Source organism: Impatiens glandulifera, chromosome 7 (genome assembly GCF_907164915.1).
Source record: "Impatiens glandulifera chromosome 7, dImpGla2.1, whole genome shotgun sequence".
In the NCBI taxonomy this organism is placed as follows: Eukaryota; Viridiplantae; Streptophyta; class Magnoliopsida; order Ericales; family Balsaminaceae; genus Impatiens; species Impatiens glandulifera.
The window spans coordinates 12915331-12940672 of NC_061868.1; the positions used below are offsets into that span (position 1 = coordinate 12915331).

General features: G+C 30.0%; 2 protein-coding genes and 2 non-coding genes across 4 annotated transcripts; 1 reads left to right on the forward strand and 3 right to left on the reverse strand.

Annotated features, from left to right (window-relative positions):
• Positions 1–6415: 6415 nt before the first annotated feature.
• On the reverse strand, positions 6416–6509 carry LOC124910952. Its single transcript, XR_007096551.1, has one exon. It is a non-coding gene; the product is annotated as a small nucleolar RNA SNORD96 family (small nucleolar RNA).
• Positions 6510–6806: 297 nt separating this feature from the next.
• LOC124910951 lies at positions 6807–6899 on the reverse strand. Its single transcript, XR_007096550.1, has one exon. It is a non-coding gene; the product is annotated as a small nucleolar RNA SNORD96 family (small nucleolar RNA).
• Positions 6900–19517: 12618 nt separating this feature from the next.
• On the forward strand, positions 19518–20671 carry LOC124910514 (probable serine/threonine-protein kinase WNK11). Its single transcript, XM_047451161.1, has 2 exons — positions 19518–20049; positions 20127–20671. Exons 1-2 carry the CDS (start codon positions 19546–19548, stop codon positions 20577–20579), a joined length of 957 nt encoding a protein of 318 aa, XP_047307117.1. The 5' UTR covers positions 19518–19545; the 3' UTR covers positions 20580–20671.
• Positions 20672–20830: 159 nt separating this feature from the next.
• On the reverse strand, positions 20831–22164 carry LOC124910515 (thymidine kinase-like). The gene is made up of 4 exons (XM_047451162.1): positions 21801–22164; positions 21573–21717; positions 21373–21494; positions 20831–21294 (listed from the first exon to the last, which is right to left on the reverse strand). Exons 1-4 carry the CDS (start codon positions 21950–21952, stop codon positions 21075–21077), a joined length of 639 nt encoding a protein of 212 aa, XP_047307118.1. The 5' UTR covers positions 21953–22164; the 3' UTR covers positions 20831–21074.
• Positions 22165–25342: the final 3178 nt, after the last annotated feature.

The following is a 25342-nucleotide window of genomic DNA, read 5'->3' on the forward strand; positions in this document are numbered from 1 at the left end:
GGTTATGTCAAATTTTTATGCTTACAAATATATAAATATATATATATATATATATATATATATATATATATATATATATATATATATATATATATATATCAATAAAATAAACAATACTTTTACTCTAATTTTCTATTTTTGTGAAATTAAATCAACAAAACTTTGGCTAACTAAAGATACTCTCATATTAAAAGGGAATCATCTTTCTTTTTAACTTATCTTATCTTAGTATGTTGGATAATAATAAGAACTTATTAATTTATAAGCACTAAATTCTACGTACTCAATTTAAAATTTTAAAAATAATTATTTAAATTATTTTTTAATTAATAAAATCAAAATAATTAAAATTAAATGCCAAAACATAATTTAATAATTAATAAGATTAGTTATTGTGATAATAAATCCTAATTAATTAAGGATAATTACCAAAGAAAATAAATAAAATAATTTGGGATAAATGTTGTACTCATTGTATCTCAAATTAATTTTAGAAAAATCAAAAGAAATTAAAATAAATAATTTAGGATAAATATTGTATCCATTTTATCCCAAATAAATTATTTATTAAACCCAAAAATATACAAAATAAAATAAAATAAATTGACAAAATATATAACATATTTATTTTAAATATTTTGTATATTTTTAAAGATTTAAAAACAAAGCCAAAAGGGTAAAAGAAAAAAATCAACTTCAAATAAACCATTAAGGTTAAATAAAAAAAATAATTTGTAATCTTCATTGGGAACGATCAGCACAGCGGCACGATCGACACAGGCGGCACAACACGATCGGCATAGGCGGAATGATAGGCACGGCGCGGCATGATACATTCGGCACTAACGGCATGATATAGTCTGTGATGTAAGTCTGCTTTCTAAAATAGAGAAGAAATGTATTGAAGACTAGGAGTTTGTGGTGGTTGGAAACTTCATTGAAAAAAATAGAGTATCATTCTCAACTACCAAAGAGTCTCTAATTAAACAGTTGGGAGAAAATGGCCTTGAAAAAATTTCTACAAACATACATGACATCTACTTCCTGTAGTTCATAAAGGGCTCAAATCTAAAAGAAATCCTGGAGAAAGAGCATACTTACATAGGATCAAATTGCATTAAGCTAGGAAAGTAGTCTGAAGAGATAAATCTATAGAGAAGACTAAAGGAAATATCCTAGAGTTAGTTCAAGCTCTGGAACAATTCAGCCCACATGTACAATGCTGAAGCAATTAGTCATTTTGCAAGTACAATTGGGAAACCATTATATATGGACCCAATAACTGAAGAATGATAACATTTTTATTTTGCTAGAATTAGTATTGAAGTGCATCCTATGAGTATCCTATCAATGAAAATGGCAGTTATTGACATGAAAGGAAATTACAATATCATGGAGATATCTTATGAATGGAAACGAAAGAGGTGTGTTTTCTGTAACACTTTCCTACACAATTAATGTGATAAATCTAAAGAAGAAGATCAGAAAAAACAGAAAAGCCATGACGCAGAAAAGAAAAAGAAGGAAGTGGCTGAGTAAGCTAAACTCAAAGATCAAATAATTGTAGAAAAAAACCTGAAATTCTCAAAAATAGTTATTTTTATCAAATCAGAATAGGCTCGTACAAAGAGAGAATTCAAAATGAAAAACAATAATACGCATCCTCCTCTTCAATACAATCTTCTTTCATTGTCAGAGGAAATGGAAGAAGAAGAGGAAGGGGAAGAAGATCTCTCAATGAAAACGGATGGCATGCGAAAATGTTAAGATGGGATGGTTAGGTTTGAATTTAGTATTTTTTGTTTGTAATCTCTATTTTTTAGAATGTATGAATGCTACTAATCATTTTTTTAGGGTCTTTTGATTGTCATCATTAATCATAACTCGAGTTTGTTTAGCTTTGATTTCTCACCCTCCCCACTTTTGGGGTTTTAATAAAATCGTTTTAATCGGGTTTAGCCAAATAATTTGTAATCGGGTTTAGCCAAATCCAGAAAAGTGCTACAATAGAAGCCACAACATTCAGATAGGTGTTGGATCTTAGGAATGCACATTGTTGCACGCTGCAACGGGAGAAGGCGCGTGCGCAAAGAAACGAAACACCAACGTGGACAAAATGTCGGTCTTCTCTAACATCGTCTCCTCCAATGCGGATGTAACGCCCGAGCGCTAAAGGAACACTCAACAACCATGCGCGCACCCATAAACGATGTCGTTTTGGCCCACCCTCAACGCTCTAACGCATAAGCTCAAAACGACATTTTTTGCCCTATGTGTCGGGTTAAGATTTTTAATGTTGAAGTATGTTTAAATCATGAACTTACCTGTTTTGATAATTTATCTTAAATAATCAAAAAGGGAGAAATTGTTGGGTTAAGATTTTTAATTGATTTAAAATAACTTAACAAATGTGATTTTAATGATTGATGAAATTGTTTTTGATAATAAATGGATAAAACTAAGTTCAATAATTGTTAGTCATATCAAATATATGAATATATATTTAGATATCAACATTTCAAGTGGTGTAGTGGTAAGTACACATGCCTGTCATATAGGTGACCTGGGTTCGAGTCACAGCTTAAAGTCAACGCGCGCGAGTAGACCTCTAATGGGACTCATAGTTAGGCGTCGAAGTCTAACTCCATTAGACGTGGTAGTCTAATGTGATTCGTAGTTAGACGTGCTAGTCTAACTCGAGCTAATGAGGCGTCTAAGCAGATGGATGAACAAGATGAGGCGTCTGAGCAGATGAACGTCCAAGATGAGGCGGGTAGTCTAATGGGACGCGTAGTTAGACGTCAAAGTCTAATTACATTAGACGTGGTAGTCTAATGGGACGTGTAGTTAGACGTCGAAGTCTAACTCCATTAGACGTGGTAGTCTAATGGGACGCGTTGTTAGATGTCGAAGTCTAACTTCATTAGACGTGGTAGTCTAATGGAATGCGTAGTTAGACGTCGAAGTTTAACTCCATTAAACGTGGTAGTCTAATGGGATGTGTAGTTAGACGTGCTAGTCTAACTCGAGCTAATGAGGCGTCTAAGCAGATGGACGTCTAAGATGATCAAATGAGCAAATAGACGTCTTAGATGAGCAGATGGTCCTATAGATAGTTGGCATCGGTGTTCAACAAATGAACAATCTCCATGTATGATGTTATTCAAATTGTTTGTACTGCACTGTACTACCACGATCTCAAGAATATATTTCTACTGTACTACCCAGTACCTCATGGATAGTACATCTAACGAAAAGAGGACACGTGTCCAAAAGGAGGATTCAACCGTTGGTGTATTTCAAGTATATATGGAAAGCAAAGAACAACGGTCGAATGGCGGCTCCATTCATTCGATTTAAGAAAGTTTCTGAAATCAAATATCTCATTTATTATCTATCTGTGAATACATTGTAATTATATACTGTCTTTTCTGTGAGAGTAAGTTGAACAAAGGTTATTTTGTTCAACAGAGAGTTAGCTAGATCAGTGAGTTGTATTCGATTAAGAGTATTTAGTGGATATCCTTCCGGTTGTGGAAGAGGGGTAACGTATGAGGGTTTGCTCCGAACATCCATAAACAACTCCCTGTGTTCTTTAATTTTTGTCTTTTTCATCCAATTGTTCAAAGCTTTAAATCCGACGAACACTTCCACACTAGAATCCGTTTTCAAGAGTTCGAAGGATTTGCGAAGAATAGAAACAGATTTTAACTTCTAACAGAATTAAAATCGAACTGAAGTGTATAAGTTGTTAACAATAGTTAGACCCTAGTCTCTATTGTTAGCACCGATCATATCACTACATCTTCTTCTTCCTCACGACGTTGGAACTTGGACGGCTAAGCATCCACAACCATCTTTGATTTTTAAAAATTTAATTTCGTTGTTTCTTGATCATTTGTCCTCATTCAAAAAGTGAAATGATCACATTACTCCGGTGATCATTTCCCTAAGCCTACAATCATCATTATAACCTACACCAGCTACTAACCGAGAAATAGTCAAAACGTCATTATGGTCGTTTGACTCAATGAAGCTCACTTGCTTCCCAAACAACATGCCTAGATTGTTTGAAGACAAGTGATCCACTCTTAAACCTCCAATCAAAGAATTTCATAAATCCTCCACTAAAACTTTAAGCTTCTGGATTTTTCGAAAATTCTGTTTAAAGCCTTAAAACTTGAATCAAGGCATCCCCAATGCTTCTACAAGAACTAAGGAGTGTTCTCCAACTCTCAGTAAACTTTTAGTCATCTTTTAATTCAATCTTCCAATTTAAAATAAAAAAATTTATATTTAAATTTTCATAATTTCATATATTGTCTAGTTGTTGGATTTTTTTGTTGAAAAACAATCCAAGGATCATATACAATCTTTCTATTAAAACAAACCCGGTCAATCAATCTAAAATAGAAAATCCCAAATTTGAATTTGGAAAATCATAAAATCGGGTTTTCTATTTTTGAGTTATTACTCAAGAACAACAACTCAAAAAATTTTCCAACATATTTTTAATGGTGTTGGGAATATATTTTGATCATGTTTGATTAAAATTAAAATTTTAATAAAAAATAAAAATTTTGAATCGATCAAAATGAATAGTCAATGTTCATGGTTGATTACAATCAATCAAATAAAATATAAAAAAACTATTGGCAAGTTTCTTACACTTTAATTTTTACATTAAAATTATTTTGGTTGAATGGATTATCATTCCAATCGAATGATACCTCGGGTGATATTCATGATGATCCTGGAAGATTCGTGAAAAAATTCAAACCCACGGTACAAAGAATCCAAACCTCAATATCAAAATTGCATTGATGCCCTTGAGGACCAAAGAACCTAGCCCAAGGACCTCAATACTTTGGCGATCTTTCCTATTTACACTATCTTAATTTATTTGTGAGTTCTTTTATGAAGTTTTGTTGATTTAACCCTTATTTTCCAAAGTCAACTCTACTTACTCCACTCCAGTAGTAGAAAGAAATTTTGGTTGCATCCATGATCATTAATCCTACATTTGAATCATGAGGATCATCACCAATGCATTATAAGTTGGCTTCTCTCCACCCTAGATATGTATATTATACTTAAGTTGTTGCTTATGCTTATGAAACGTCAACCCATAATCTAGAGAGCAGCAAGTTCATTTATAGCTTCTCATTAAAACCAAAAACAAAGAACAAAAAGATTGACCAATTCCCTCCAATTTGAATCTCATCAACTATGTTCTAGTGGTCTCAACCCCAAATATAATTCTCAATCTTAGTCTCAACCCCAAATATAATTCTCAATCTTAGTCTCAACCCCAAATATAATTCTCAATCTTAGTCTCAACCCCAAATATAATTCCCAATCTCATAACCTATTTTCTTAATTTTGGTCTCAACCCCAAATATGATTCTCAATCTCATAACCTATTTTCTTAATGGTCTCAAACCCAAATTTGAATCTCATGTAGAGAACTTCTCACTTATACAATTTGTCACATCACTATTGAAATTTAGTTCTTATATTGAATTCTAGTTCTTATTTACAATATGGATTATGTAATATTTTTAAGTGTCTCCATTTGTCAGTCATTGTTTTGACCAAAATTTTAAGTCCAATAATACTCTACATTATTACTCTACATCAATGATGGCATATGGTCATATCCAATTGCCAAGGTATGCCTATTCGAATGTATATAAGGCCTTGTTCTCTTTGGATTATTTAAAAAATCCATACAAATCCATTTTCCAATCAATCACTTCTCACCAATCACATCACTAATATCACTAATATCATTAACCAAAATACAAAAATACCCTCTATTTTAAATTATTAATTTTTATTTTATTTATATATATTAATACCCAGTCTTTTTACCAAAAATAATCATTATTTTCTCAAAATCATCACCATCATCCAATCTTTATCTCTCTTGGTTTTTTAAAAAACCCACAACCGAACAAGGCCTAAGTTTAAATTCCCATTAATCATTGACTGTAGCGACAAGTCTTTGCCTAAACCACCTGCTAGAATAGCTCTCCAACATCATACATGCTCTGAAATGATCTTCCCAACATATGATCATGTAATAAACTCATGCTCTTCAACCTTACATCAATCTCCATCAATTCCAAAACAAGATATTTTTAGTTGATCAGTTCTATCAAGATTGTGGAATGCAAATGTCAATGACAATACATTTGGTTACAAATATTAATTTCTTGTCTTACCAAATAATTTTAATATTCCAAAAACATGGTTTCATTACATAATAGATGATAAGTTTATATAAAATAAACAAACTCACACCCATGATCACCTCATTATAATGTAAAAATTTATTTAAATATTAAAAAAAATCATAGCACCAACGTTGATCTTTTGAGAACTGATTTGAATAAGGGAAAATAAAAGAATTTAGCCTCAGAATTGCAGAATTTATAACATCAAGGCCAGAAGGCCAATCAGTCCCGAAAGATGGTGTTATTTTTAACTGATATCCTAACAGACTCAGATCCAATAGATTGAAATAAATTCAATACTCAAAATGAAATGTTATTCTCATGGCAAATCCCAAAAGGTAATGGCAGAATCCGCTACTCAAGGCAATAGGATATGAGATCGCACTCCGACTGAAGAACAGGAAATTCTCTCTCGTAAGAGAAAGACTCTCAACCATCCATACATCAGATCAGAGGCTCAATCTACGACGATTATATTTGGAATATACGAACACTATCAAATCCGCTCCAAATATATATATATAATCGTCGATACAAAACAAATGAATTCAATCATCGATTGTACATAAGCCTCAGAATTGCAGAATTAATAACATCAAGGCCAAAAGGCCATTCAGTCCCGAAAGATGGTGTTATTTTAACTGATATCCTCATAGGCAAAAATCAAGTTATTCAGAATAAGAATGTAATTCTCATGGCAAATCCCAAAAGGTAATGGCAGAACCTGCTACTCAAGGCAATAGGATATGAGACCGCGCTCCTTACGAAGAACAGGAAACTCTATCTCCTAAGAGAGAGAATCTCAACCATTCATAAATCGAAAGGAGGCTCAATCTGCGACGAATATGTATGGAATTTACGAACACTAAAGAAATCCGCTCCAATTAAAGCATAGTCGTCAAGATTAAACAACATTTATAAACAACAATTGATATTTTAAAGAAGAAAAGAGAAACCGTGATGCAGATTGCAGGAAGTAGAAAGCGGCCGCCATTGAAACGCTAAAACCCTAGAGAGAGAGAGAGAATATGAATGATTTGAAATGAGGCCTTGCTGATACTTCTTATAGGCTCATCACTTTACAGCCCTTAATGCAAATAGGGCGGCTGTATCACTTTGGTATTTAGGGTTATTCATGTTAACTATTGGTCCAAATAATATTGGGCTTGGCCCAAATAAAATCTTTAATTTTGAACTTGGCAGATTTTTTTTATGGCGTGAGATTATTTAACTAATTATACCCTCTTTCTTCTAAAAAATATGTAAACTAGTCCTAAAACTTTATTCATTTACTTTAAACTCTTTGTTTTTTAATAAAATTAATTTGATTAAGAGAAAAATTGATTAAAAAAAAAGTGGATATCCCCAACCTCCTTGAGAGGTCCTGGGTTCGAGATTAGAGTCTGTCAGGCAATAAGTTTTGTGTCTAGTTAAATGTTTAAGTGTGCTTGTAGGCTATGTGTTTAACCTCTTGTTGCCACATTTTAATTCTAAAAAAAAAAAAAATTGAAACAAAACTATGTGCTCTCATTTGATGCATATGTGCTCCGTTGTGTATTTTCGATTAATGAAGTCTCGGATGATATGTTTTTAATTCTCAATTCTAGTATTAAGGGAACAAAAATATAAGCTCATATATGATGTGAATGTGATGTTTGGATTGTGTCTCAATATTAACTAAGGGTTCAAATTAACTTCATCAATCAAAATTGAAAAAAAAAAAATTGAAAAAAAAAATGTATATTCAGATCAAAATTATTTATGAAGGACTAATACAGGTGAATTAACTAGTAAAGCCTAACTAAACTGGTCTAAAACAAAAGGATTAAGAGATTTTAAAAAAAAAAGTTTGAAAATGAAAAAAAATATGATATAAACATAAAAGAGAGAAACCAATGCAAAGAAGAAGAGAAGAGTCGCATGTATTTTTGTAACTATAAATTTATTTATTTAATATTTTAAATACGTGTAACTATATTTACACGCTTATGCTATATTGTCATTTAGTTCAATTTAGTCTAACATAATTCAATAAAGTCTTTAATTTACTCTCATTTAATAACTACGCATCTTTTTGTTGTATATGAAAAGCTTCCTTAAATTATATCAAACACTATAATGCTAGTATTTGAGTAAATATAACTAGTAGTTTTGACTTGGAGAAACTTATTTAAAAGCTTTTTTTTGTTCAGGTTAAATATTGGACAAACTAATCAGCGATTACTTGAAACACAAGGAAACGTTTAATTGCAAAGTTGTTGAGAATTGAGATGATCTAGAAGTAGGGGTAAGCAAATGGGTAAAACACAGATTTGTCCTATCCGTATTAAATACAAACTAAATTTATCCAATCCGTAATTCAAACCATTTTACTAATTAACACGGATCGGATACAGATTGGATTAAAAATGGTTTGGATAATTCAAACTAAAAAAATATTTATATATATCAACTTGAAATTAGTCAACAATTTTTTTATTATTATTATTTTTTTTAAATCGATTTTTTTATTATTATTAAATTTGAATCTGAAAAAAATAATAAAATAAATAAAATAAATATATATATATATATTATATTAAGATGAAATTTAATTTAAAGAAAAATATATTAAAAAATATATTTTTATTTAGATAGTTTGGATAATTTGAATAATCCTAATCCAATCTGATTTAATTCAATCCGAACTCAATCCGATCCGATCTCAATCTATTTTAAAATATCCAATCCAAATTAGTATTTAAGATTTGGATTGGATTGAATTTCGGATTAATTCACCCAATGTTCACCCCTATCTAGAAGTACATTGTCATAGCTTGATCAAACATATATATCATCTTATTCAATGTTTTGTGAGTTATGGATGATACTTGAATGCATTAATCAAAATAATATTTTAGTGTGGTACATAGTCATTCTTGTTGTATTGAATAATAATACTGTTAAAATATAATAAAACATTTAACACCTTCTATAATATATTATAAGATGTGAATCAATTATTGTTATTGTCTGTAATTCAATTATTGTTTCATTGTCAAATCTAGAAATTGTCTAGATCGGATCTTAAATTTTTGTATTTTTTTCTCTCTTTTGGGTTATTTTTAATGAAATTGCACTAAGCTGTTTTCTAAAAAAAATGTGAATCAATTAACAAATATATTATTTAAGAAGATTTGTTATAACTTATAATGTTTAAACTTTTGTTAAGGTAGTTTTTTTTCTTTTGAAGGAAGGATACTATAACTATTCTCACAGCTAAAGTTGGGTAATGAGTTCAGTCAATAAGAATCAACATGATACAACACAATATTGTTACGAAACGACATAATATTATTTCACTAAGGTTGTGAGTTGGACACGACACAAACAGGAGACGGAACAATCACAACACGATTACAAATTGACACAATCACGAGTCGATACGACACAAACACAACACGAGCATAGGCATGGGCACGAGTCTACAAACGAATCAAAATAAACTAGTCACATGACCTAAGCATGACATGCAATTATAAATCTATTAATTTTATACCCAACTTTCATTGCAACTTTCCTATTTCATTTTTTAAACTATCCACATTATCATCATTCTCAAACTGCCCACATCTCCCTAAATTTACTCACATCCTTTTTAAATTAGTAAATTATTTAATTTTATAAATGTAATATATATAATTTAAAATAAAACAATTAAATTAAAAAATAAAAAAATAATTTAAATAATATAAATTAAATAAAATACATTATATAAACATTAAAAAATAAATTATATAAATAATAATAAGAGAATTTTCTAAATTTTCTCTTTTATTTAACTTGACTTTACCTAACAAAAATTAAATAATTTATAAAATAATAAAAAAAAAATATCTCTTAAATGATATATTTATCTTAGGAACCACTTTTGTCACGTAAGAGTTACCTTAATGGTTTTTTTTTAAAGTAGTTGAGGCACTAGTTGTCACTTTAGGTCTTGCTCGGGGTGGGGTAATCCACCAAAAATCAATTTTTAAATCAACAATCACATCATTTAAATAATCTTTTAAATACTAAAATATCCTTTTAATTTTAAATTTATTTTTTATACAATATTTATTTATTATTAAACTATCATTAAAAAACAATCTTTTAATTCAAATTATTTTTCATTAGTCTTAATTTGTTTTATATTTTACTATATTTATTATTTAAACAAACCATAATTAGATATTTAGTATTTTTAATTATTATATTAAAATAAATTAAATTTGTATTTACAAAATAGATTAAAAATCAAACAAAGCCTTATAAAAAGTCATAGAGAAAACATTTTAATTATTAAAAATAATTTATTATAGTTCATTATTATTTTTAAGTATATACATAATTTTATTTATTATATTTTATCAAATTTTGTTTTTATTTAGACATTAATTGTTTTTGGTAGAAGAACAATACTCTAAAAAAATACATTCATTAATACAATCATAATTTTTTAGGATAATTTCATATTAAAAATTATTCATGGTACTAGATTTAATATATGTTTCATTTTCTTCAACATCAATCAAATCGTCATTAGACTCTAAATTAATAAGATTTATTATGTTTCTTCAAATAAAATTATGTAATTCTGCAGTTGCATTAATAATATTCAATTTTTTCAATTATAAATCTCTAAAGACAATTCGAATAAAATTTGATATATAATTTATTTTTCCAAATTCTAAAAGACCTCTCAATCACTAATACGATGGAATAATGTTATTTATTATGGTTCCTGTTGTTTGATGCGGGTGATATGGGCTATGACGATATGATGCAATGTAACTAATCATGTTTTTATACCCTACATCAATTAGGTAATATTTACATACAAAAATAATACATTAATTTTAGTTATATTTATTTTACATTTAAAACAATGAAGTGAATAACACACCTAGTATTGGATGTGAAAATTATATACTGGATTGTTCTAAATTTTGTCTAGGACTGTTGATTTATGCATAGACCCCTCAACACCAACGGAAAAGTATGTAAATATCATTATTATGATCACATAAGTACCGCTATGACGTTTGTAGGTGTACAATCGGTTTGATCACGTCAATTTAATGACTTGTTTGCCTTCAAATATACTTAAAATGAGTGTCATCAATAGCCTAATACAATTCTATTAAATAAAAAACATTGAATAATATATAATTAGCAATATATAAATTAAATGAACTAATATCGTAAAACGTGGAAATTGACAAAATATTTACCTTAAATAATTTTTTATGTTAGTTGTAGTTTGACATGTACTTGTGTCTCATCAATTGGTTGCATCTTATACATGTATAATAGTATTTATGATTTTAACACCTTATATTATTGTAGACTTGGAATGACAAAAAAAATTGACACTAAAAGGATCAATGACACCAATAGAGACAGAGTCTGACTATTGATGACAACTTCTAGAAAAACGGTTTAATAGGAATCCTGTTAGAGATTAATATCATTTCTATTCTTCACAAACCTTTGCAAACTCTTCAAGCGATTCAAGTGCGGAAATGTTTGCTTGGGTTTGAAACTAAGAACGAATGAAAGAATGAAGGACAAAATGTAAAAGATACGGAGAGTTGTTTATGGATGTTCGGAGCAAAACTCTCATATGTCACCCCTTCTTCCAACCACCGAAAGAATTCACTATACTTCTCTTTGAATCAAATACAATTTCAGTGCTAACTAACTGTTGAACGGAACAGACTATGTTCAACTTACAGAAGGTTTAAGAATATAACTCAGTAAGTAAACAAGTGAGCAATTCAAAAGATTGATTGTAAGTCCAGATAATCGATGGTTCGTCTGTTGTCCTCGAATATCTTTAAATAGAGAACAAGTACCAACGGTCGAATCTTCTGTATTGACACGTAGCAAGCACCCATTGGACAACCTTCATGTTAGGATCTAGGTCGCGGCTGGGGAACCGGGGTCTGACCGGTCGGCGCGTCTCACTCAAAGGTGATGATTAATCCGGTTAGAGATTAATACCGGGGTTTCAATACTACACAAACTGTCACAAACCCTTGAATCGAGTTCAAGCGCGGAAGTGGTTTGTTTCAGGTTGAAGCAGCACACACACGAGATAGGTAGAACCGGATTTGAATAAGATAGGTTTGGAGATTGCTGGGTCGGTTTTGGAGCTTAGTAATTCGGTTTAGGTGATGTTGAATCGGTTGGAGCAGTATTAGTAGGTTAGTGCAGATCGGTTAGAATGTAAAACAGGCGGAAAGTAAATAACAAGACAGGTTTTTATGGATGTTCGAAGATGAAACTCCTACGTCACCCCTTCCTTTCGAAACCGCGAGAAAATATTCACTAAGGAATACACAAACACAATCCGACCGAGACTTATTTTCTGCTCGATAACACCCGTACAATTTTAACCGAAATTGTAATTACTCTTCAAATAAACGCTTAAGCTCTTTAGAGAGATAGAACACGATTTTTTTTTTTGACTTAGGCTGTAGAAAACTCTTAGAACTTGTAACCGCATTTATTCCTCTTCAGCTCCTTCTTTTATAGGTGAAATGTGCCAACGGTCACATTTCATTTCCTTGAATCTGATTGGTTGAGCAGATGTTCACTGATTCAGACCTGGCGGTCTAGTCTTCCAGTGTGTAGGTCAAATCGACTAGGTTTGTCTTTTACTCAATATGGCAGTTGTCGGTTGGACAGTTGCCTATACCTGGAAGATTGCATTTCTGATTTATCCTGAAGTAGAAAGATCTTGCCGGACGATCTTCTGCAACCTGCAGACTGTCCTCAGACTTGTATAAATATGGAAATAGTAAAGTCTGTCCCTTCGGTATCATTCTCAACAGATACTCGAAGTATCTATTTGTACTAGTCGATTGTTTATTTTAACCGGATGACTTCCGGTTTCTCCATAGCTTCTGATTGACCGACTGTTCAATGATTTTGGCCTTCTGATTTGACCGATCTTGTCTTTCTTGTTCGGTCAGGTTTTTGGTCGGTTTGATTGCTTGACCGGTTGAGTTCTTTGACCGGTTAAATTCTTTACCTGTTCCTGCACAAGGGATTTGTTTTTGTTAAGTTTTATTTAACCGATCTAATTTTATCTAACACTCCATAGTACACATGTACAACAGACACTATGCACAAAGATCGTGATCGTACCAATCTGGTGGTGCGCTGAATATTCTTCTAGAATTGTCCTGTAAGAAACAAGTAGTGGGAATAATATTTGCTTACGTGACATTCATTCATTGGATGCAACTAGCTTTCGTACTGATCTTCACGGATTAGTGGAGCAGGAGTAGCGTACAGCTAAATGATTGTGGGTAGACGGATGCTAACTTCAAGCAACTGCTGAAGCGAGGCATTAGACGTGCTCATTAGACTGCCAAGTCTAATGAAGTTAGACGCCCCCGTCTAATATCAGAATCCATTATACCACCAAGTCTAACACGTCTAACTACGTGTCCCTTCAGACTAGTCTGAAAGAGTTACACTCCTTGCGTCTAACTTTCATCTGTTAGACTGCACGTCTAACTACGTATCTGTTGCACGTCTAACTACGTATCTGTTAGACTTCACGTCTAACTACGTCTCTATTAGACTGCACGTCTAACTACGTCTGTTAAACTACACGTCTAACTACGTATCTGTTAGATTGCATGTCTAACTACGTATCTGTTAGACTACACGTCTAACTACGTATCTGTTAGACTACACGTCTAACTACGTATCTGTTAGACTGCACGTCTAACTATGTATCTGTTAGACTACACGTCTAACTACGTTTGTTAGACTGCACGTCTAACTACGTATCTGTTAGACTGCACGTCTAACTACGTTTGTTAGACTTCACGTCTAACTATGTCTGTTAGACTGCACGTCTAACTACGTATCTGTTAGACTACACGTCTAACTACGTCTGTTAGACTGCACTTGTTGGCTGCATCTAACTTATTTTCCAGCCAGCTAACAGTCAGAGAAACATAAGATATTTCAATCTTCAAAGCTAACTCTTCATAAATTGGATAAGGTTCAATGTCAGTTAAACTCCCTTTGACAAAACTTATTGGCTTAAGCTTGTCAGTTGCTGATTTTAACTTTTTGCAGGACTGGTTTGGGTCATTGCTATCAAATCCTAAACCGGATTTGGATCCAGCAGGTTTCAACAGACTAATCTGATATTTGACAACTTCTCTAGACCTTGTCCAAGCACTAACAACATAGTTTAACCTCTTGTTTTCAGAAGAGAGAATTTGAATCTGTTCCTTGAGCATCTCATTCTCTGATGAGATCTCGACCACTTTCTTTTCAAAAACATTTGATTCAGAAATTTTGTGTGAAAAAGAAATATTGGTCTCATACTTTGCTTTCATTTCATAAAAAGAATCTGATAACTTCTTGTACTCAATGGTCATGTCATTGAGTGCAGTAGTTAACTTATCGTTGGTAAATTCTTGTGGGGAACGATCATTTACCTTGGATTGATCATCTACCCGCAAGCATGTGACGACTTCTGTATCTTTTTCATTACCTTGGATTGATCATTTCTTTTTAACTTAATATATTTATTCTCAAAACACTTTTTCTATGGAGATTTGGCATTTAATAACTATTTTTTGTTTTATCCTTCTATTATGACAACATTTGTTGGGTGATGATTGATAATTCAAACTTCTTAGTAAACTATTTGGTTGAACTAAAACATTATTTTTTTTCTCTTTGTTTTCCTTTTAGAATACCATCATCTCAACTCTATTCAATCTAGAGTATGAATGTAAATTTGGGTTTTAGATGCTTATAGACACATGAACCATCTTTTGAAAAGAGTAAAGTGGTTGATATTCAATATTGATCATTACTCAACCAAAAGATAAATTAAAGGTAAAGATATATAAACTCATAACCACATGTGTCCATCTGTGTTTGTCGAGCATCCATCCCATTTTCAGCCAATCCTTATTTCTTTTATGTTAAATACATGTGACTCACAGAGAGACATTGATGAAACAAATAATTAATAATCAAATTACATTATCATTTCTCATAAAACTTATTTTTATTGAAATTTAATGTTATATATATTGACGAGCTGTCGTGTTATATTTTTTCGGAGATAGGTCGAGTTGCGCTTAAGATGTTCATGTAAATAACAAAAAATAAATGATAATAACATTAATAATATTGATGTTAAAATTTATACAATTTCAATTTTTGATAAATTTTAGGTTCCAAAATATAAAAATGTAGTTCATGAATAAACCAGTCTGGACATCTAGACTACTTGGTTAATTGAACTTCAATAAATGTCGAGTACAATTCAGAACCTTTCACGGGAAACCCACATTAACTTTTTTGGTCATGAGATTTATTTGTCTCCCTTTCTTTTCAATTATATTTTGGTAGCTAATGTTATTTTGTTTTGATAAAAGGACACAGTTCTTCAAAAAGTTAATAACAAACAATCAAACTGAATAATAATTATTTAAATTATATTTATATATATATATATATATATTTATTTCAAATAATAAGTTACTATTATATAAATTATATATGAAATAATAGTTATATATATTTATTGGTTCTGGTTCGGTTTGAGTTTTTTAAATAACTTAAACAAAATCAAACATAATGTCACCCCTCTTTCGTCCATCAAATCACTTAAATTATTAACTAAAATATTAAAATATTTTATATTTTAAATTATTATTTTTTATTTTATTTATATATAAATATTTTTTTAAGTCTTTTTATCAAAAATAATCATTAACTACTCAAAATCATCAACAATCATTAACTTTTCTCTTTTTTTAGATTTTTTAAATAACCCCAATCCGAACAAGGCATTGGATTGGTTGAAAACATCTAAAACGGACAAATATTATTAAATTGGTTAATCTATACCTAAATTTTTAAATAACCTCAATCCGAATAAGGCATTGGATTCGTTGAAAATATCTAAAACGGACAAATTTTATTAAATTTATTAATTTATACCTAATTTTTTAAATAACCCCAATTTGAATAAAGCATTGGATCGGTTGAAAATATTGGATCGGTTAAAAATATCTAAAACGGACCAATATTATTAAATTTGTTGATCTATACCTAATTAAAATATATTCAATTTGCCTAGACTCAAATTAGTAGAGTGAGCGTTTTAAAATTGGGCCAATATTATTTATATAATTAAGTGAAATTAATCTAAGAAAAAAATAATATCACTTAAAAATGATAATTATTAAAGGGTGAGTTTGTTTATTTAAATAATTAATATATTTATTTTAATTTGTAAATATAAACGCACTTTATATGTAAAATATTATTGATTCTCAAATTTTATTCTCTTATTTTCTTAAACTATAAAATTATTATAAATTTAAAATTGTACTAATTATATAATTTTAAATTCCTATAAAATAATAATATTATTGTAAAACTTTAACAGTGAGCTCAAAATTTTAATTGAAAAAACATAATAGTCTTGCATTAGCTATATTTTGTATATTGTTATATTTGTCAACATTTTAACATATTTATATATTTTATTTTATTATCTGCCTTATTTATCATATTTATTTTGATTTTTCCAATAGAGATATACATGAAACTATATTAGACAGTAACTAATGAGATAACAATAATTTTATTCATAAAACTTTAAAATAATGGGGGTCAAATACTAACCATCTCCCCCATTCACGCTAACAAAAACAGAAACGGGTTAGCCACAAAGATCACACTTTTTTTTTTTATTATTATTTTGAATAATAATAATTGATGTTTTTTTATTTGTTTCGAAGCTAAAAATAAGAATAGATTGTACAAATACAATTTTTTTCTTTTTGACAAAATGATAATTCTTATCCAATTGGTCACCAATCACCATGTTTATTTCGAATGAAAAAGAAAAAAGTGGTTAACTATAATTGTCACACCTATAGTTAGAATGGTGTTGTCAATTATTAATGTTTTGACTTTAATATATAAACTAATGAAGAAACAAAAAATACAAAGATCTAATTAATTTTATATGGACCACAACATGTAAATGTTTGACTTGGCTTATCTATTTTCATTGAACTTAAAAAGTTGTTATTGGATAGCTGTTAAGTTATTATATTAATTTTAACAAATAAGTTATTATAAATAAATAAAACCATATATATATATATATAATTTATTAAATTGAATAATTTAAATCAAATAAAAAAAATAAGATAAAATAATTAATAGTGTAAACACAATCAATATTATTAAATTAAATACTATATAATTAAATATAAACACGAAAATGACATTTCTAATGCTGACAGTAAACAAGAGGCATTGAAAAAATAAATAAACTGGTCAGAGTTTGTTTTCGTTTATTATTTATATATAAAGAAGTTTGCTTTATGATCCACAAGTTTAATTAATATTTAAAATTAAATTATTATTATAATTAATAAAGACATCAAATTGGATTTCTTTACGTTGAAATAAGATTTTCGTACCCAACTCACCGCGAAATGATCTAGTAGTAAGAGTCGACTTAAGAGATCAAAAGATTACGGGTTTAATTTCATTTGGAAGCACTCATATTCCTTCAAATCTCATCTCTTTAAGTTAAAATTATAATAAATAAAATTTTGTCTTTTAACATATTAAAACATCGTTAACTAATTATATATATTTGACATGTATAAATAAATAAATAATCACTAAAAAAATAATAGAAGAGAAAAGTGAGAAGAGAACTAGGGTTTTGATTCTCAAATTCGTAAAATTGAAATAGAGAAAAATATTAATAAAAATTTTGAAATTTTAAAAAAGAATTTATTTTATAAATCAATAAAAGTTCATATAGAGATAAAATAAACAATAAGAGCATACAAACATCATCATCCGCTACAATTCAAAATACTTTTAGTGAAATATGAGCGATGAATGAGACGTGGAAGAAACCAACATGGTCTACAAGGCGAATATGCAAATAACAATAAAGACCGATAACGTTAATTGTAATATTTGATTGTAATGTTGTTTAATTGTTATCCTTTAGAAACTCTAAGGTCATTTGTTTGTCATTTTATAATTAAAGTTAGGATTTATCTAGTTTTGATTTTTGACCCTACCATTTTTTTTAGTTTTTTTTAATAAAATGGTACTAAACCGTTTTTCCAAAAATTTTATCACTAATTTAACTTAAATTTCATCGAAAGACTACCTTTTTTAAAAGAAATAGAATTTTGACTACCGAATTTTAGAAAATTCGTAGTTAAAATACTTTCATTTACTTAGTTATATTAGTGACATTAATTATTTATTTATAAAAATTTCGTAAATAATAAGTTAAAACGGTTTGAAGCAATTAAAATAAAATCTTATTTTTTATAAAACTTAAACTTTAAAAGTTTAAAATTTATTTAAAAAAATACAAAATCTCAGTTCTCCCGATCCTAATTTGACCAAAAGTAAAATAAAGAAATAATAAGTTAAAACGGTTTAAAACAATTAAAACAAAATCTTATTTTTATATAACTTTAAACTTAAAAAGTCTAAAATTTATTAAAAAAAATACAAAATCTCAGTTCTCCCGTCCTAATTTGATAATTTGACCAAAAGTAAAATAAAGAAATAATATAATAATAGATTAAGATAAGATTGTATGTTAATGAAATGTGAACTAATAAATTCATAATTAAGCTAAGATTAGATTGAAGTTACTTAATTAATTAAATAAAGCATTAATAAGTCGTTTCGCATTTCCCTCCTATAAAAACGTACGCAACTCCACAAGTTTCCTCTTTTACCGTTTGCTTCAACTCTTCTTCATCAGATTCCATTCCATTCCATAATTCTCTCTCTATCTGGTCCAAGTAACTTGCAGTCGGCTCCATAATTACAGCCTTACAGGTAGCTAGCTATCATTTGCATGATTTGCGCTCTGTTTTTACTCCTAAGATTATCATCATCATCTTCACTCCTAAGATTAGCTTCATTATAAACTTTACGTATTCCGATTTTCAGATTTTCTATTTCATTTATGCGCCTTCAGCTTCTTGATTATGTATTACGATGAATTCTGATTTCTTCTTCAAGTACGCTGCCCTAGACTATGTCAATCTAGGTCTAGGTCTTAATTAACGTTTAAACTTATAGTTTCTCCTTTCCGTAACCGTAACATGATATTTGTTCTTCTCACAGTTTTCAGTGATTGATTTGTTCGTTTTAAACTTTAATGTATCGGCGTTTTCGTCAGGAGTGAATCAGTTTTAACTCTAGAGAGCTGCTGATTCGTCTGAAAATGCCATCTGATTGTGCCGATTCATCAGATCAAGAGAAAGAGCCGTTTGTTGAAGTTGATCCGTCTGGACGTTTTGGTCGGTATGATGACCTGCTTGGTTCCGGCGCTGTGAAGAGAGTTTACAGGGCGTTTGATCAACGAGAAGGGAGAGAAGTGGCGTGGAATCAAGTTAGGCTAATGAAATTCAGTCATGATCCGAAAACTATCAAGAGGCTTCAATCTGAGATCTCATTGTTGAAGACATTAAGGAATGATAACATCATTGTTTTATGCAGTTTCTGGATGGATAAAGAGCGAAACACATTGAATTTCATCACTGAGGCTTTCACATCTGGGAGTTTGAGAGACTTTAGGAAGAAGCATAGGCATGTATCGATTAAAGCCATGAAGAAATGGTCAAGACAGATACTCAATGGCTTAGATTATCTCCATACTCACGATCCTTGCGTCATCCACAGAGATCTTAACTGCAGTAACATCTTCATCAATGGTAACATAGGGAAGGTACGTGTAATCGTGTGTGTTTCTTCCCTGCATATTCTTTTCAGTAACGAGAATTGAAGTTACATATAAATGTGCAGGTTAAGATCGGTGACTTAGGATTGGCAACAATAGTAGGTAAAAGCCATCATGCACATTCATTGCTAGGAACACCAGAATATATGGCGCCTGAACTGTACGAAGAAGAATACACAGAGCTAGTTGATATATACTCCTTCGGGATGTGTTTGCTAGAAATGTCAACAATGGAGATACCATATAGTGAATGTGACAGTATAGCCAAAATATACAAGAAGGTAACAACAGGCATTATGCCTCAAGCAATGAACAAAGTGCTAGATCTCGAATTGAAGGCGTTCATACAGAAATGTATTGGACAACCAAGGGAAAGACCTTCAGCTACTGAACTTCTCAAAGATCCATTCTTATGTGAAGTTGATATTGATCAGGAGAATGAAATGATGTCTCTTTCCATTAGCACCAAACCTAATGATCCATTGCCTGAAAGCTTAAGATGCAAACAAACAGCTTGATTTCGACGATGATGATGACAACAAACAAGGCAAGTTGTTTGACATACTGTTTTCTTTACTGTTTTTTAGTAAACATATTATAATATTTGGTGGTTCTATTTTAGTATTGCATGCTTTGCATTGCATCTCTAATTGTTGCATTTCTCTATATTAGTAAGTAGAATCATCATCCTCAAATACATTGATTTTATGGTACAATAAATCATGCTAAAACCTTTTCTTTTGAGTGATTAAAGTTGAAATTATTTTGGTACAATGATTTATGAGATGAATTTATTCAAATGCATTTACTTTTGGATACTTATCTTAGTAGAAAAGAAAATAGTTTGATACAATAGCTTAAACAACTTGTATTGTATCTAATTAGACCAAAATGCCCCTCTCTTATATGGTCAATACTATAAGACAAAGGGTATAATAGGCATATGATATAAGGAAGAAACATCAAGCATACAACTAATAATATGGCTTCAATTTGAAAGGGTTGGAGCTTAGCTAATCTTTGCCTTGTGAATCAATAAGAACTTGTCCGTTAACAAAGTGTTGACGACAAACAGGCATATACAAATCGCAACCCCCGATCAACTCAGTCTCCTTTTCGTCGGTTTTCCTCAATGTAAAGAAAGCCCGTTTCCCACAAATCTCGCACCGAGCTGTCAATTTCGTTACGGAATCAGCTAGTGGCACGATATCAAGTACTGAACCAAAGCTCCTTCTGATAACAGCACAAACAAACAAACCATGTTAGTAAAACAACAAAACTTAAGAAACAAAAGACAGTAAATTTGATAACCTTAAATAGTCACCATCCAAGCCAGCAACTATAACAATTTTGCCATCTTGGTCTGCTGCTTTGCAGCAGAAATCATATAGATCATCAAAGAATTGTGCCTCATCAATCCCAATTACATCCAACTGTCCGCCACATAAAACAACATCAAATAAGTTGTTGAATCAAATTAACCCTAAATTATGAAATTATAAAGTAACCACCTTTTGATAATCATCTGATCCAAATTGATCTCTAAACGATGAGAGATTCGTTAATGGCCAGCAAGGAAATTTAGTACCATCATGAGTTACGACCGAATCAACCGCGTATCTGGTATCTTTACTCGATTTGATAATCGCAACATTTCTACAATAATCATGTCATGATCAAATATGATTTGTTTGATATTCATAAAAACCAACAAAGATCTGCAAAAAGTAAGCAATCACCTTCCGTTATTAGCTTCAGATCTGACTCTCCGTAGAAGAGCGGTCGTTTTCCCAGCAAACATTGGACCGATGATTAGGTGAACTTCTCCGGGAGTAGCGTCGCCTTCTACGACAAGTGAGGCGATGGAATTAGCAGATTTGTGAGACGACATTTTTTGGTTTCTTCTAGGTTTTGGTTGGGAGAGAGCGGGAGTGAGTTGCTGAGAATGGCGGGAATATATATATATAATTGAGAGTTGAGAGTTCAGACAATGAGTCGTGTTGTAGAAGTCAATATGAGATTTGATATTTTCAAAGTTTGAAATATGGAGGTTTGGATCATTGAAGAACTATTTTTAGGGATTTGCGCAATTAAAGGGAACCAGTAGAAAGATAATGAAATTGGGACGTGGGTGAAGAAGAGAGGGGTATAATAATATTTCATATTTTAGTCCGGCCCAATAATTATAATTGGTTACATCCGATTTGTTCGGATAGATACTGTTTTTCATACATGGTAATTAAATATTATATTTTACAAGAATTTTAATTTTTTTTTTTAATAATATAAATTATAATATTAAAAAAGTTTGTTTATATATATATATATATACATTTTTAAATATAGTATATTCCGGCTCTGATTTGTATTGTCATCTATAATTATAATATGGTAATTAATAATTATAATTTTAAATAGTAATTAGAAGATGTGAATAAGTTAGAGAATGAAATGAAGAAAATAAGACATTGTAATGATAGATTTAAAAACCAAACAATTATTTATTTTACTGTTATTGATATATTCCTACATTATATATATATATATATATATATATATATATATATATATATATATTATTTTTGTAGACAATATATTATATTTAATTATATATTAATAATACTATAAATGTGGTTGTGTTTATTAATATTATTATTATTATATATAATTAAATATAATATATTGCCTATCAAAAAAATGTTACAAATATATATTAAATATATTTTTCTTACAATAAGTTTTTAAATATTTATTATTTATATCTTGCTCTAAATTTAATATTAAATCTGATATATATATATAAATTAAAATATTTAATTATCGGGTACAGTGTAAAGATAATTATAAGAAAAATTATTTTATTTGAAGAGATGATGCAAGTAAATTATGTCCTTTTAATCCATTAGTCCAAAATATATATAAATATATATTATTTGTTAGGTTTATTTATGATATTTGTGTAATAAATATATAATAATAATAATAATAATAATGCTTAATTTCAGATATGATTAATTTGATTATATATATATATATATATATAAAAAAAAGTAAATGAATAGTTGATTGGGTGGATTTACCTACTCATAAACTTAAAACTTTTAAAAAATAAAAGAAAAAATACATAGATAAGAAAAAATACAATAGATATAACTTGTAACCTAAAATACAAATAGAATCATTAACAAATCATTTAATTCATTCATATATATATATATATATAATAAACTTTAATAGAAAATATATTATTTTTTTATTTTAATAATAAATCTAAATAAATAAAATTATTAATTCAAATTTATTTAAAACAATAATAAAAAATTAATATTAATAGTATTTTTTTAATTGTCAGTCATATAAATTATATATACATACACAAATTATAAATATGAATAAACAATCTTAAGTGATCTAGTGGTAAAGTGTTAATGTTACATAATGGAAACCATGGTTCAAATTTTGTCAGGCAAAATTTTTTAAATTTTAAAAATGATTGATGGTATATGAAATAAGAAGGTTGATTTATCAAAGTAAGGAGATGGTTGGATGCGAATGATATTGATTAAAATTTGCAATGAAATTGGTGGGTGGGTAAATGACATTCACAAAATTAGAGGTCGATTGGGATGAATTGTTAAAATATACGATGAAATTGGTGGGTAATGACATTTAGGATATGGAAGGATATAGTTTGTTATTTGTTGATTTGACCGAAATGAAAATGTAAAGTCACTAGATTAGAGGTAAATTGAGGTGAATAAAAATATGTAATGAGATGGTTGGTTAGTCGAAGTGAGTATGTCACACAACGAGAGGTCGATAGGAGATAGGTAGGCCAAACTGAGGGTAAAAGATATTGATAATACTATACCAAATTAAAAGTTTGAGGTCACGGTATGAGATGTCCGATTATGGTGGATAAATATAAAATGAGATGTGCTGGTCAGTTGAAGTGAGGATAAGTAAATAGGTTTGTTTATTGTAAAATATGTGAGGAAATTAATTGTCTGACCAAAGTGAAAGTAAAGTCTCGAGATGAGAGGTCGATTGAGATTAGTGAGATAAAAATGTGGAATGAGATGGTTTTGGTAAATCGAAGTAAGTAAGGTCACAATATGAGAGGTCGATTGGGGGATTAATGGGTCAAAGTGAGGGTAAAAGAGATTGATAACGTTGGAGATGGTTGATTTGACCGAAATGAAATTGTGTAAGGTCACACAATATGAGAGGTTGATTAGGGTGTGGATAAATATGGAATGAGATGGTTAGTTATCCGAAGTGAGGATATAAAAGTCAACTTGTATATTATAAAATATGTGAGGAGATGGGTCACAAGACAAGAGGTCAGTTGGGGATTGGTGACCAAAGTGAAGAGTAAAAGAGATTGGTGATGTTGAAGATTGTTGATTTGTCTGAAGTGAAAGTGTAATGTCACATATGAGAGGTCGATTATTGGGGTGAATAAATATTGAATGAGATGGATGGTTAGCCGAATTGAGAATAAAGAAGGTCGGATTGTATATTGTAAAATATGTTAGGAGATGAGTTGTTTGACGAAGTGAAAACAAGGTCTCGAGATGAGAGGTCGATTGTGAATTGATGGATTAATGTGAAATGAGATGGATGGTTAGCCAAATTGAGGATAAAGAATGTCGGATTGTATATTGTAAAATATGTTAAGAGATGAGTTCTTAGACGAAGTGAAAGCAAAGTTTCGAGATAAGAGGTCAATTATGAATTGGTGGATAAATGTGGAATGAGATGGTTAATTAGTCAAAGTGAAAATAAGGTAACGAGATAAAAGGTCAATTGGGGTGAATAAATGTGTAATGAGATATATGGTTAACCAAAGTGAGGATAAGAGTGTCAGCTTGTATATTATAAAATATGTGAGAAGATGAGTTGTTTGATGAAGTGAAAGTAAGGTCTTCGAGAGAATAAATGTCGATTGTGATTGGTGAATAAATATGGAATGAGATGATTTTTTATTAGTCGAAGTGATAATAAGGTAAAGAGATAGAGGTCGATATGGAAAGAAATTGACATTGATGGTTAAAATATGCGAGAAGATTAGTTGTTTGACCGAAGTGAGAGTTAAGGTCACGAGATGAGAAGTCCAATTTGAATAGGTAGATAAATGTGAAATGAGATGGTTAATCAGTTGAGTGTTTTAAGGTCACGCGATGAGAGGTCGATTGTGCATTGATGGGATAAAGTGAGGGTAAAAAAAAGATTGGTAATGTTTGAGATTTTTTAATTAACCAAAATGAAAGTGTAAGGT

What these genes read in the sequence shown, in the direction of transcription:
- LOC124910515 (XM_047451162.1), bottom strand. Translation starts at nt 21,952, where the DNA reads ATGTCGTCTCACAAATCTGCTAATTCCATCGCCTCACTTGTCGTAGAA. An exon ending in TCTGAAGCTAATAACGGAAG is followed by an intron (nt 21,718 to 21,800) that starts GTGATTGCTTAC and finishes TGATTATTGTAG; the next exon opens with AAATGTTGCGATTATCAAAT. An exon ending in GATCAGATGATTATCAAAAG is followed by an intron (nt 21,495 to 21,572) that starts GTGGTTACTTTA and finishes TGTGGCGGACAG; the next exon opens with TTGGATGTAATTGGGATTGA.
- LOC124910514 (XM_047451161.1), top strand. Translation starts at nt 19,546, where the DNA reads ATGCCATCTGATTGTGCCGATTCATCAGATCAAGAGAAAGAGCCGTTT. An exon ending in TCAATGGTAACATAGGGAAG is followed by an intron (nt 20,050 to 20,126) that starts GTACGTGTAATC and finishes ATAAATGTGCAG; the next exon opens with GTTAAGATCGGTGACTTAGG.